This window comes from Hyperoodon ampullatus, assembly GCF_949752795.1.
Source record: "Hyperoodon ampullatus genome assembly, chromosome: 3".
NCBI classification, from domain to species: Eukaryota; Metazoa; Chordata; class Mammalia; order Artiodactyla; family Ziphiidae; genus Hyperoodon; species Hyperoodon ampullatus.
Window position 1 is genome coordinate 16,112,499 of NC_136916.1, and position 14,234 is coordinate 16,126,732.

A 14,234-nucleotide genomic window follows, 5' to 3' on the forward strand; every position below is an offset into this window, starting at 1 on the left:
TTGCTACGAGTTCTCCCTTTACTGATTCGGTTGTAGGACACTGAATCAGCATAACTAATCATCAGAGTTGCGAGACTTCATTTGCAGAGAACTAAAATCTTCTGGGTACTTTCCAACCACTTTAATTGGTAAAAGTCCCTGACCACTTTCATTTGGCAGAATCTCAGTCTACTGACCATTTGGCTATGATTCAAAAGGTACATTCTTTGAAATTTGTATCATATTTATTTCAATATACATTTATTTTACATATTTCTGTTCAGTATGTATTCAATATGAGGCTGAATTAATTTGAATTAATACTCATATAAATTTAACAAATAAGTCACCTGCCTGTAAAGATAAAATTTCTGCCAAAAGGAAAGCAAATGATATAAAGGAAAAAATTCTATGTCTACAGAGAAATTGTAGCACATATTATTTTTTGGCTCTAATCAGTGAAATAATATCATTTACTTTAAGATAGGTTTACTACTAATTTATGTGGAGTAATTTCATTGATGTCATATCAGTTAATTCAAATAATCATCTGGGTTGTCAATTATGATTCTCTGACTGATATATTACCTGAATTTGAAATAAAAGGAATGAGGAAATAAACAAATATATTATCCAATAAAAAATAAGCATCACGTTTATAGAAGAATTATATAAACCTCATGTAGCTTATTTTAAATGCACACACATGCAGGCACACATCAAGAACCCTGATATCATGAACTTGGCAATCAAAGAATTTGTGGGAAAGAAAAACAAAAACGGAAGCTCTCTGCAAAACACTACTTGAGGCAGAATGAATTATGAAGTACCAAATGTGTATGCCTTTGATATTAATTATGTGGTGTGGCTGAGGAGTTGCATTATCCATCAACGCTCTCATTTCCACTGCCTGATTGCACAGTATTGGTAATTGTTGGTAATAGGACTGTCAGCTGTGAAGGAGTTTGGGTAGAGATGGGAAAAGACGGAAGGAAATAGTATTGATGAGCAAAATCAATAACCTTTGGGTTACATAATTCCTGGCATTCCCAAATACACTTTTGGCCTAACCTTCATTTCCAGAGACAGTATTCTCTAGCCATAGCAGACTGCTATATCATTGCCTGGGCACACCAAGTAACTCTATATGGTCCTTAATGTGGTTCTTTCAGTTTGAAATATTTCTTTTACTTCCTTGTCCATTGAAATATCACTCATCTTTCAAGTCCTTTCTCAAATGCCCTTCTCCTTTCCAGTGTCAAAACTTGCCTATAGCCACAGAGCAATCTTCTCAGACTAATATTATAGTACCTTTCGAATTTCTCCCTGTATTAAAATTAACTGGGTTAGGGCTTCCCTGGTGGCGCAGTGGTTGAGAGTCCGCCTGCCAATGCAGGGGTCACGGGTTCGTGCCCTGGTCCGGGAAGATCCCACATGCAGTGGACTGGCTGGGCCCGTGGGCCATGGCCGCTGAGCCTGCGCGTCCGGAGCCTGTGCTCCGCAACGGGAGAGGCCACAACAGTGAGAGGCCCGCGTACAGCAAAAAAAAAAAAAAAAAAAAAAAAAAATTAACTGGGTTATTCTTGAGAATGCTTTTCAAAGAGATCATAAACACTCCAAGATGCAACATGTATCTTAAAAGTCTTTATAACATTCACAGCCTTTATCATGATGCCTTACACACACTGGGCTTAATAAGAGCTTTTGAACTGAAATTAACAATTGATACCAACATATAAAATTATATGTTCATAAACAATCAATTTTTCATCTTTAATTAATTTTTACTTTTAAACTAGTGTAACTACAATATTAAAAATGCAACAAGTGGAAAAATACACTGTACACCCACTTAATGAACACAATTCTTATTTTTATTTTTATTATAAGAAACAGGCTTAACTACTGTAACAAAACCTCCTCCATAATGGAAAATTCAGATGAATTTTTAAATAACAGCATAATGAAGCTGATTTCTTTGCAAAATCAGAGTATAGATCAAAGTAAGCTTCACCTATGTTTGCTACAAAAATGAACGGAATACTGACCACTAAAATTAAGATTATAACTTATCTGTTAGTGGAGGAATTTTATCCTTTACTTATGTAGCCCCATTGCATGTTGTCAGATGCAAAAATGCTCAATTAACATTTATTGAACAGACTAAGGGACAGCAAACTATGACCTGCAGACAAATCTCACCTTCCACCTGATTTTGCATGGCCTGAGAGTTAAGGGTTTTTACATTTTTAAATGGTTAAAAAAATTCAAAAGAATAATATTTTATGACAGGTGAAAGTTATATGAATTATAAATTTCAGTGTCCATCAGTAAAGTTTTATTATAATATAGTCATGCTTTATCTTTAAGTATTGTTTATGGCAACTTTCACAGTATAGTGGCAGAGTTGAGTAGTTGGGACACAGACTGTATACCCTAAAAAGCCACAATTATTTACTATCTGGGCCTTTAAAAAAAATATGCAGATCCCTGGAATAGAACATTAATGTTCAGGTTAATGTCTCCATTACTAAATTGCAGCTTCACTGGGGACAAGATCTGTGTTCTTGTTCACTATTATAGCTACACACACAATGTGTGGAATAATATATATGCCCAATAAAAAGTTTTTAAATTAATATATAAAATAATAAATAAACATTACTTTTTCACTAACATCAAAATAAATGAATATTAAGACTATAAAGGCTATAAAAACTTGATCTAGAGAGTTAGAATATGAGACTCTTTTCTATTTTTTGTCTTTTGCTGTTGCTTATTAATAAAAGAATCTAAGTCACTGTCTAAATAACACAGCCTGCCAAGTATTGAGAAATAGATTATGGTTCCTAGTGCCCTTCAGAAAGGGCAGCATAGATCAGTTTAGGACATCCTGGTGTTAGAAAACCCAGTGATGAATATAATGCTTATATTAAAAAAACAAGAAAAACCTAAAAGCTTTGGCCTGAGGTTAAGCTACCACTGCAGCTAAAACACTGATAGAAAGGTTGCTATTTCCTTAGCCTGAAGAATCAGGTAAAGAAGCCAAGTACATGCACGTCCACCACAAATAAAGGGCAGAATTCTAGAAAGAAAAGAGCCAGAAAAAGGGGTGACCCATGTTCTATGGATAAACTCTACCCAAATCTCCACCTAAAACTGAAGCATGCATGTGCAGGGAACACTTCTAGTAACTAAAGCTAAAAGAGCTGAATTGATATTTGAACTACTGAATTGATATCTAAACTACAAAACAGAATTCTCAATTTGAGTCTAAGCAAGCTAATCATCTACTTAAATGAAATCAATCATAAATACTCTCAATAAATATAACAGAATCCAGAGACTCTACAGTAGTAAATTTACAATGTCATAGATATGATCCAAAATTATTTGACAGGAAAAGGATGAGGAAAATACGACCATGCCATGGGAAAAGACAGTCAACAGAGGTCAATTGTGAGATGAAGGAGACAAGGATTTTTAATTTACAATTATACTGATGCTCAGTGAAGGACAATACACTCATAATGCATGAAAGGATAAGAGATCTTAGTAGAGAAATTAACATAGTTTAAAAGCAATCAAATGAAAACTTTTATACAATATCTGATATTTTTTAAAAGATCATTGGATAGGCTTATAACCATATTAAAGATGACACAGAAAAAAATCACAGAACTTGAAAATAAATCAATTGAAAGTGTTCAAGGTGAAAAAAGGGAAAACAATCAAAATATATAAGACCCTCAATAATAATATGTTAGACATGTTGTCTAACATCATGATGACTGAAGTCCAAGAAGGAGAGGAGAGAAAGAAAGAGATGGAAAAATACATCTGGGGCTTCCCTGGTGGCACAGTGGTTGAGAATCTGCCTGCTAATTCAAGGGACACGGGTTCGAGCCCTGGTCTGGGAGGATCCCACATGCCGCGGAGCAACTAGGCCTGTGAGCCACAACTACTGAGCCTGCGCATCTGGAGCCTGTGCTCCACAACAAGAGGCCACGACAGTGAGAGGCCCGTGCACCGCGATGAAGAGTGGCCCCCGCTTGCCACAACTAGAGAAAGCCCTTGCACAGAAATGAAGACCCAGCACAGCCAAAAATAAATAAATAAATACATTTATAAGAAAAATATATCTGAATAAATAAGGGGAGAACACTTTCCAAAATTGGTGGAAAAACAATTTAAAATTCATGAAGCTTATTTAACCTGATTAGGACTTTTAAAATCTCATGCCTAGGCACATTATAGACAATTGATTAAAACCAACATAAAACATCTTGATAGCACTAAGAAAAACAAAGCTATATTAAATATAGCAAAATAATCATTTTAATAACTGTGAATGTCACATCAGGGAATAGGGAGGCCAGAATACAGGGAAATAATATCTTTAAAGCACTAAAAGAAAAATATGTCCATGAACAATTCTATATCTAATGAGAATATATTTCAAGAATAAAGGGAAAATAAAGACATTTTCATTAAGGAAAACTAACAATTTATCATCAGCAGAACTGGACTACAAGAAATACTAAAGGAAATTCTTTATACTGAAGAGAAATGATACTAGAGACAAACTCAGATAGTCAGAAGAAATGGAGATTATTGCAAGTAATGAATATGATAAAAGAATATTTTTCTCTTAATTTATTTTTAATAATATTTAAAGAAAAATAGCATTGACTTCTAAGATTTATAACTTACATATTATAGATTACAGATGTAATACATGGGATCACTATAAAGTAAAGGACAATGAGAAAGGGATAAATGACCTATGCTTTTCTAAATTGTCTACATTTTAAGTATATTTTACAATATCAATTTTAAGTATACTATAAAGACTTAAGAGTATATGCCATAATGCCTAGAGTTACCACAAAATTAAATGTTAAGACATACATCTAAAAAGCCAATTAAAACAGGATTTTTAAAAATATTCAAATAATCTCAAAGAAGGCAGAGAAGGAGACCAGAAGGATCAAAAACAGAATGTTCAAACAGAAGACAAACAATAAAATGTTGAGATAAATCTAACAATACCAATTATTACATTAAATTAAATGGATTAAACATTCCAATGAAATGAATTATCATAATGGATACAAAAGCAAGATTCAACTACATGCTGTCTCCCAGAGACACACTTTAAGTATAAAGACACAGACAGGTTGAAAACAAACAATAGGAAAAAATATATTGTAAAAACAACGTAAGAAAAGACAGATGACTTGCACACTATTTTTATCACCTTAATCTAATTGATAGTTATAGACCCCTATACCCAATAATTGCAGAATACACATTCTTTTCTAATTCACCTGGTATTTTCACCAAGATAGATTATATGCTGTATCATAAACTAAGTCTCAAAATATTTTAAAAGATTGAAATGAGAGAATGTATTAACCAAAAGGTAATTAAAATTAGAAGTCAATAATATGTCAAAACCCCACAAACATAATATTTGGAAATTCAACAACACACTTCTAAATAATCCATGGACCAAAGAATAAGTTACAAAGGAAATTAGAAAATGTTTTAACTGAATAATATATATCAAAACTAGTGAACCAAAATTTCCACTTCAGGAAATAAGAAAAAAAAGAAAAATAAATAAAAGGAAAATCCTAGGTAGAAGAGAAGAGGAGAGGAGATAAAACACAAATAATCAACAGCAGGAATAAGGGGGGTTGTTGCTATACATTCTACAGACACTGAAAGGATAACAGACTCTTAACAACAAATTTGACACAGTAAAAATAGAAAAAGTGGATTTCATAAAATTAAAGACTTCTCATTAAAAATATCAATAAGAAGATTAATATACATTCCACAGACTTGGAGAAAATATTTGTAAGCATAAATCTTAGAAAGAATGGGAAGCCAAGATATATAAAAACTGGTACAAGGAACACTCATTCATTGATGATGGGAATGCAAAATGGTACAGCCACTTTAGAAGACTGTTTGGCAGTTTCTTATAAAACTAAGCATACCCTCACCATAGAATCAAGCAGTCATGTTCCTTGGTATTTATACAAAGGAGTTGAAAACTTACATGCACACAAAAACCAGTGGCTGGGTGTTTATGGTAGCTTTATTCATAATTGCCAAAATGTGGAAACAACCAAGATGCCCTTCAGCAGGTGAATGGGTAAACTACGGTACATCCAGACAGTGGAATATTATTCACCACTAAAAAGAAATGATCTATCAAGCCATGAAAAGACATGGATGAAACTTAAATGCATATCAATACATGTCATTATACATTTGTCCAAATCCATAGAGTGTACAACGCCAAGAGTGAACCCTAATATAAACTACGGACATTGCGTGAAAATTATGTGTCCATGTAGGTTCATTGATTGTAACAAATGTACCACTCTGGTGAGGAAGTTTTGTAGTGGGGGGAGGCTGTGTGTATGTGGGAGCATGGGGTGTACAGGAAATCTGTGATGTCTATTCAATTTTGCCGTGAATGTACTCCAAAATTAGAGCCTATTTTAAAAATTACAACTCATTCAAAAAAAAACAAGTAGCCCAATAAAAATTAAGCAAAATATGTGAGCAGAAAATTTACAAAAGAAGATATATTAATAGCCAATAAGCTTCTGCAAAAGAGACCAATATCAACAGTCATCAGGAAAATTCAAATTCAAACTATGGTGAGATACCACCACATACTTAGCAGAACGATCAAAATGAAACCACTAAATAGAAAATATTAACAAAGGTGTAGAACAACAGGAAGTCTCATAGATTGCTGGTAGGAGTGTGAAATTGTACAGCTACCTTAGAAAAAACGCTGGCAGTTCTCATAAAACTAAACATCCATTGACGCAGCATTTCAGTTCTAGGTATTGATCAAAGAGTGTTAAAAACATATATTCACAATGACTTGTACAAAAACGTTCATAGCAGTTGTATTCATAGTAGCCCAAAACAGGAAAAAAACACGGGTGTCCATCAATAGGAGAATGGATGAATAAACTTATTCAATTGCAAACTGCTCAGCAATAACAAGGAAAGAACTCATGTTACATGCTACAACCTGGATGAATCTGAGAGCAAAGTGAGAAAAGCCTTACACAAAAGGGCATATAATGCACGAGTTCATTTATATGAAGTTCTAGAATAGGCAAAACTAATCTATGGAGGAGGAAAAGGGATTAAAGCAGTGATTATTTTGGGAGCAGAGGATGGGAGCAAGGATTGACTAGGAAGGGACCTGAGGGAACTCTCTGGTGTGACAGTAATGTTTCACATTTTGTTAGGGGTTTGAGTTGCACAGGTGAATGCATTTGTCAGAACTTATCCAATAGTATTGATACACTTAAATTGATATTTTCATATAACATAAGTTTTACTTCAAAGGGAAAAAAAAGAACTGTAATGAATACCTAACTCCAGCAGAAGGACAAACTTTTTCTTAGGGGACCAAATAGTTTAGGCTTTGTCGACATATGGTCACTGTCACAAACACTCAACTCCAAGACTGTAGTACAAAAGCAGCCACAGACAATTTGTGAATGAATAGGCATGGCTGTGTTCCAATAGAACTGTATTTACAAAAATAGGAAAATGACCTACAGGACATCGTTTGTTCATCTCTGCGTCTAGTTAATGGTACCGTGTTGCCGTATTTGTCGTAAAGTTATTCCTGCAACTTTCTCTGAATGCATAGAAAATATGACAGATTGATGGATGGAGAAAGGGATGGGTGGATGGATGGATATTGATAAAACAAACATAGAATAGTAAATTTAATTATATAACCTAAGTGGTAGGTATATGGTTAGTCACAGTAAGTTTTTTCAAACTTTTTCACATTCTTGAAAATTTTTATAATAAACTCTTGTCAGGGGAACATACAAATAAAAAAATAAGTGGGTTCATAGATCCTGTTCTTAGCTTACTAGGAAAAATAGAGCTAATATGGCCATAAATTAAGAAACACAGTGTAGATGAAACTTTCAAAGCTATTATGTGCTGCCCAACAATCCCACATGACCAAAGAAATGCCGCAGGAATGGGTCCTGCAGGTGTGTCTGTGGAGAATAGCAAAGAACCTCCAGTCCTAGACTATGATCATCATACCTCCCTAGAACAAAATAAAAAGACTGGATGCTGTTTAATAGTGTGTGTGCTTCATAATAGAATATATGGGTTTTAGACCCAATTTAGCAATTGGTTAAAATAACAAAAGTTCTCATAATCCCATTTAAACCTAATTTTAAATACCCAAATAAGAAAAATAATCTGTGGTATAAAAGGAAATATTAACTTTTCAAATAAATTTTTTTATCTTTGATAACCTATACAGTTTAGGTTTACAGAGAACTACACATTTTAAAAACCTCACGTATCACCTTTACCATGAGCTGAATTCTAGAATTATTTAAAACTCTTTATTTTTATAAGAATTAAGAAAAACTCATATTTTATAAGTTATAAGAAAAACTTTTATATTCTTATAAGAAAAACTATTATATTCCATTCTTTGAAAAAAGTTTTACTATCATTGCAAAGATATATTTGAATTTGTGTAATGATACTATTTTATCTAATTACAATGTTATACACTTTTAAAAATCAATACTACATCTTAATCACTTTGCCTCAAGCTTTAGTAGACTTCAAATATTGACACAGTGATGTTTTTAATGTCCTAATAGATTTTCAAACTTAGCTCTGAAAACTTCTCAAGGCATTGGTTACATGATGAAAAATATTAATCTGGAGCACTAACAAATTATTTCAAGTGTAAGTTAATCAAAAATTTTATTAATACTCATGAAATAAGCATTGCTGAATGGAGACAAGATTCCAGCATGACTTTTTCCATAAACATTTTCAAGCACCTTATATCTGAAGGCAAAACATTTGCTTATTTAAAGCAGTCTCTAGGGAAATACTCATATTTTAACATTTAACTGTAGTTATAAGAGACGCATCACTATTATTAAAACCACTAGCCTTCAATTATTATGCTAGGCAACATTTTGCCCCTCTTTCCCTATGAGGCTTATAGTATTATTATTATTTCCATTTTACAGATGAGGAAACTGAGACCACACAGCTAGCAGGTTAGCAGGGCCAGTATTCAAACACAACCAGTCTGACTCCAGAGATCTTAAACCAAGCGATATAACTAAGACAGTGTCTGCCTATATAACATCTCAATTTTGATGTGAATTGATCCCATTTTATCTCTTTACTAGGCTATCAAATGGCAAAATAAGAAAAGAGAAGGAAGAAAGAAAGAGGGAGGAAATGGAGGAGAAAAGAAAAGAGGTGGAGACCCTAATGTTGTCTAACTTCAAGACGAGGTGGCAAGAAGAAGAGAATCAGAGCCACGTATAACATAAAAAGAAAGTATCAAGTATGCTGCCCATGATGGAGACTAAGTTAAGTAACTGTATACTGTGAAAAATCTTCTTCCTAAGTAAAAGGAAAAAACAGTGAGGAGGTTCTAAAGGGGAAATGGTATTACAATGGCTAAAATTTGGGAACCAGATTTAATATCACCATCTAACACTACTGTATCCATAATAAATGTTTCATGTAATTGCAGTGAGTCGGTCCTGTTTGTGAAGTCTGGCTCCCCCCGTTTTTATTTTTGGTGATAAATTTAGCTTATTCCTAACAATTGTTAAAAATTCTTTTTTAAAAATTATTTTTGTCATCAAAGCCAAGGACAATAAACTCCATTTTACTTACATAAGAGTTAAAATAAGGAACACCAAAATTATTCAGAAATGTACTAAACATCAACTTTTATCAGGTATTTTATGACAAGTTCTACTTACAATATCTTACTTAGCTCTCAAATCCTATCTTATGATAGATTTTAGAGTTGAGAAAACCAAGGTTTAACAAAGTAAATTACTCAAGATTATATAGCTAGTAAGTGACAGCACCAGCATTCTAACCACATGTATAGTATTTATGTAAACATTTCCAAACTACTAACACCTAATCGCTTTAAATTGTCTCTAGGGAATACTCATATTTAAGATTTAATTGTATTTATTTGCGAGAAGTATAAATTTTATTTAAAAATCACCAGGCTTCAATTAGTTATGCCAGGTAAAAGATTACCTCTTTTCATACCATGTGTAAGGCCATCAGATGAAGGCAGGCACAGAGTCAGTTTTTGCTTACTAAAATATCTTAATCACTTGGTGTAAAATGGCAAGTGAATGGACTTCATTAGTTAACAAATAAAGAAATGAATAAATGTCTGGCTCCAGAACTCCCATCAGAGCTTTCTAGTCAGCCGAAGAATACAAGTATTACCAGAGAAAGCTAAAATCAGTCTAAACAAAAGCAAAGATATTTGACAAATTAATCTATGTAGTACTATGTTTAAATTTCACAGTTTCCTTACAGAGTCAAAATAGCTAGAAATCCCAATTATTATCTAGATAGACCTTTGAGGTCTCAGGAACCCAATTATAAGAATCTAATATGACATCTTAGAATCATAAATATCTTGAATATAGTTAAATACAATTTTTTGTATTTATATACAAAAATATAAATACTTTTTATAATAAAATACTATTTATACAATATAGTTGTATAAAATTAGACATTATCATCATTAATATCTAACCATCAGCCATGATTCTACTGTCCTTACCAACCACTTGACAAAAAAAAAAAGTTCAAAGCACTTACCAGACATAACACCGTTGTGGTCATGAAATGGAGGTGATGGGCCAGTCATCCCATTCCTCTTTGCCCAGCCAAGTCGCAGACTCTGATCTTGCATCATACTACAGAGTCCATCCTCAAAATCACATCTTTCATAGTTTGAGCCTAATGAGAGAAAAAAGAAATCCACTTTCACAACACCACATGTGGCTTTTTAAGAAATAAAACAATAGGTGAAAAAGAAAGCTTAGGAACAAATTACAAAGAGATTAACATCAGGATAATTTCTCACAATTTAAGTCTACTTTATCAATGCAAAGCTTTTTTGCATATGACATTCGAATAAATCACCACATATTAAAAACCAGTGCAGTCATACAGAAAGAATACCACTCATGAGGTCAGAAGACTGAGGACCTAATCTTGATTTTGTCTCTTATTAACTGAGGGCCTTGCTAAACCACTTAACCACACCAAGCCCTTTTCTTCACCTATGAAACTGAAATAATGGCATCCTGCCCTTTCTCCCTCAAATGACTGCTGTGAAGTTATTATGACATAATATATATATAAATACAACTCTTAGGCACCACAAAATGTGAGGCATTATTATTAAGGTTACATCTTCAAATCCACCTTAATGTTCCAGCCATAGCAGAATTTCAGGTTTGGGCAGACCAATTCAGAGAGAATCCTCTGATACAAATTCAGCCATTGTGGCTGCGACATAGCACCTCCCTGGAACTGAGCATAGCACCTGGAATTAAGCATAGCACCTCCCTGTTGAATCTCATTGTCCTTGAAATCCCTGGTGTTTTTAATCACAACAAGGCATTTTCTAGCTTTTTTTTTTTTTTCCCTTTTCTTTTTCTCTTGGTATAAGTGATCCAAGAGGCTTGGGAGAGGGAGAAAGACTTGGACACTTGGTTGCTCGCAATAACCCCCCAGGGAGGGCTTTATTCCATTATCCACCATCTGTAAATGTCACTCTCTAAAAAACAGATTAATTCAGTGGCAACTATACCATCCCTGGGTTGTAGCTCTTAGTAACTGGAGATGTTCCTTTGACAAGCTTGTTCTTGTGCTAACAGGTTGCATTAGCCACAGTGGTTATTCTAATTAATAGATAGACGGTGCCTGACAACCCAGTCACAAAAACATAATTTTTATTTAGTCACATTTCGGGAAAATATTATTTAGTAATAATATATCTGGTGCATATCCTTGAGAACATCCATGTGAGTACTAAAAGCTGAATTAGAAACTACATTTCTAAACATTATCTAAACCTGCTTTATTACCAATGGTCTATTTTATTATTTTTAGTCCTAGATTCCTTATTTTGAAAGATTTTACAAAGCAGCTGTATTCTGTAATGTTAACAGGTATCTTAATAGCCACAATTTACTGAGGGAGATCAGTGCTAGGCATTCTAATTGTGGTAGTTTATTTACTTCTTACAAAAACCTTATGAAGCAGGCAGCCAGTGAACGTTGGGGCCAAGATTGGAACCAGGTCTTTTTTGACTCCAGAACCTGAATTCTTAAAGCTCTGTTCCAAGGTCTCATTGTTAAGCCACTAACCCATTTTTACCAAAGACCTAGAATTAGAGGCCTGTCAGAGTTTCCAATACTGAGGAAACCAGTATTTCCAGGCAGAATTCATGTCATTCTATCTAAAAGCTAAGAAACTTGATTAGTCTGTGAATCATACCGTGCTTAAATTTACAATTGCCTTAAGGCCTTTGAAATATTTAGAATATCCAGAATATCCCAATCATTACCTCATGGACCCCTAGTGGTCCAGGGAAGCTGGTTAAACGGAAAATGAACTAAATTATATAGTTATTTGTACATGAATGTGCATGTCATTCAATTAGTTATGCATGTATCTTCATAAGTATGTATCTGTTTTCAAGTCTCTTTTAGTCCCAGCATTTTTCCAATGACCTACTTGTGATTACAAAATATTCTAAGCTATTTTTATCACCATATTTCAGCAATTATGTGTATGAAATGTACACACACACTCACATAGGTGTCAAACAGTTTTTAAATACTAAGAAATTGCCTTGCATTACAATTACTTAGTTGATGTCTGTTTCCAATGTTCTTTGTTCTCTTTAATAAACAAGGATAATGATGATGTATTCTAGAAGTGTTAGAACTAGAAAAATAGCTAAATAAAACATTTTTATTTCTGAATAGTCTCAACAAGGGTTCCTTTTGTTACAAAATGAATCTAATGAGCATATATTTTTCAACTGTTATTTAAAAAAGCAATCATGAACTTCTAATAACTGCCAGATTATTCAAAAATGCATCAGAGAATTTTCTAAGTATTCATTTTCCTCCCAGTAGAGAATTGTGTATTTTAAACCATTTGAACAATTTTTCCTGAATTGTGGTGGATTTGCCTTTTATAATCTCATATCCCATACATCTACATTCAAATCTGATAGTACTTACTATACTAAAGTCTGTCTGCGTGGAGATTTTCCTGCTACCACAGCAATGCTGCAGTTGGACAACATATGGAACAGGAGGAATGGGATGCAGGAACTTAGGAGAATCCATGTTCCTGGGCTTTTTGAACTTGAGCAACTCATCATTTTGTTTTAAATTTTGTGATCCCACAGGTCCAGCATACTGTAGTGAAAAAGAGAGGGTATCTCCATGTTGTGCTTTGAGGTTGCTTGGAAGACCCAATTATCTTCCGAATTGGCTTCCAACATGCCAGATTCTCATTAAAAATTTACTGCAGAGCCATTCATGGATTCAATCATTAACACCATAAGTGGAGAAAAATATTAAACTATATCCTCAAGCGATAGTTAACATAGGGCATGCTTCTGAGAAAATGGTAAGGAATAGAAAAAAAATTTTAATAGTGGTAGTGGTGAAGAAATTGATGCAGAACTCGGGATTAACTTAGTATAGTATGAGTAGATCATCACAATATAAAGTTCTTAGAAGACAGGGAAACTGTAAGAGTTAGGAGAACTCTAAAGAGGAGAGGTAGAAGGTATTAAAAGCAAGCCATTTATTTCACAACTTTGCCTGGGCCTATATTAATAATTCACATTTCTTTTCCTCCTGAAAGTTCTATGAGGCACAGTTGTAGACTTTCCTTAATGTTAAATCCTGCTTTTCTTGGAAAACTGTGCCAAAATATGAAATGCATTTTAATCATTTCACGTATATGGTTCTGTGATAAAAACAATAATTCACATTGATATGCAACCATCACTACCATCCAAGTCCACAAATGTTTCATTTTCCCCAACTGAAACTTTTCATTTCTCCCTCCCCTCAGCCCCTCGGAACCACCATTCTACTTTCTGTCTAAAACTTTGAGTACTCCAGGTACGTCATATAAGTGGAATCATGCAATATTTGTCCTTTTGTGATTGGTTTATTTCACTTAGTATAATTGTCCTCAAGGTTCAGCCATGTTGTAGCATGTGTCAGAATTTCCTTCCTTTTTAAAGCTGAATAATATTCCACTGTATGTATCTACCATATTTTATTTATTCATTCACCTGCTGGAGGATACTTGGGTTGCTTCCACCTTTTGGCTAT

General features: G+C 33.7%; 1 protein-coding gene across 1 annotated transcript in view; it reads right to left on the reverse strand.

Moving 5' to 3' along the window:
* The window catches only part of MALRD1 (MAM and LDL receptor class A domain containing 1), a gene marked incomplete at both ends in the record, with an annotated part of 583,874 nt that overhangs the window by 562,099 nt on the left and 7,541 nt on the right, over nt 1–14,234 (reverse strand). Inside the window, one exon of the mRNA XM_079699366.1 lies at nt 10,678–10,818. Coding sequence (XP_079555492.1) covers nt 10,678–10,818 — 141 coding nt within the window. The remainder of the gene's footprint in view (nt 1–10,677; nt 10,819–14,234) is intronic.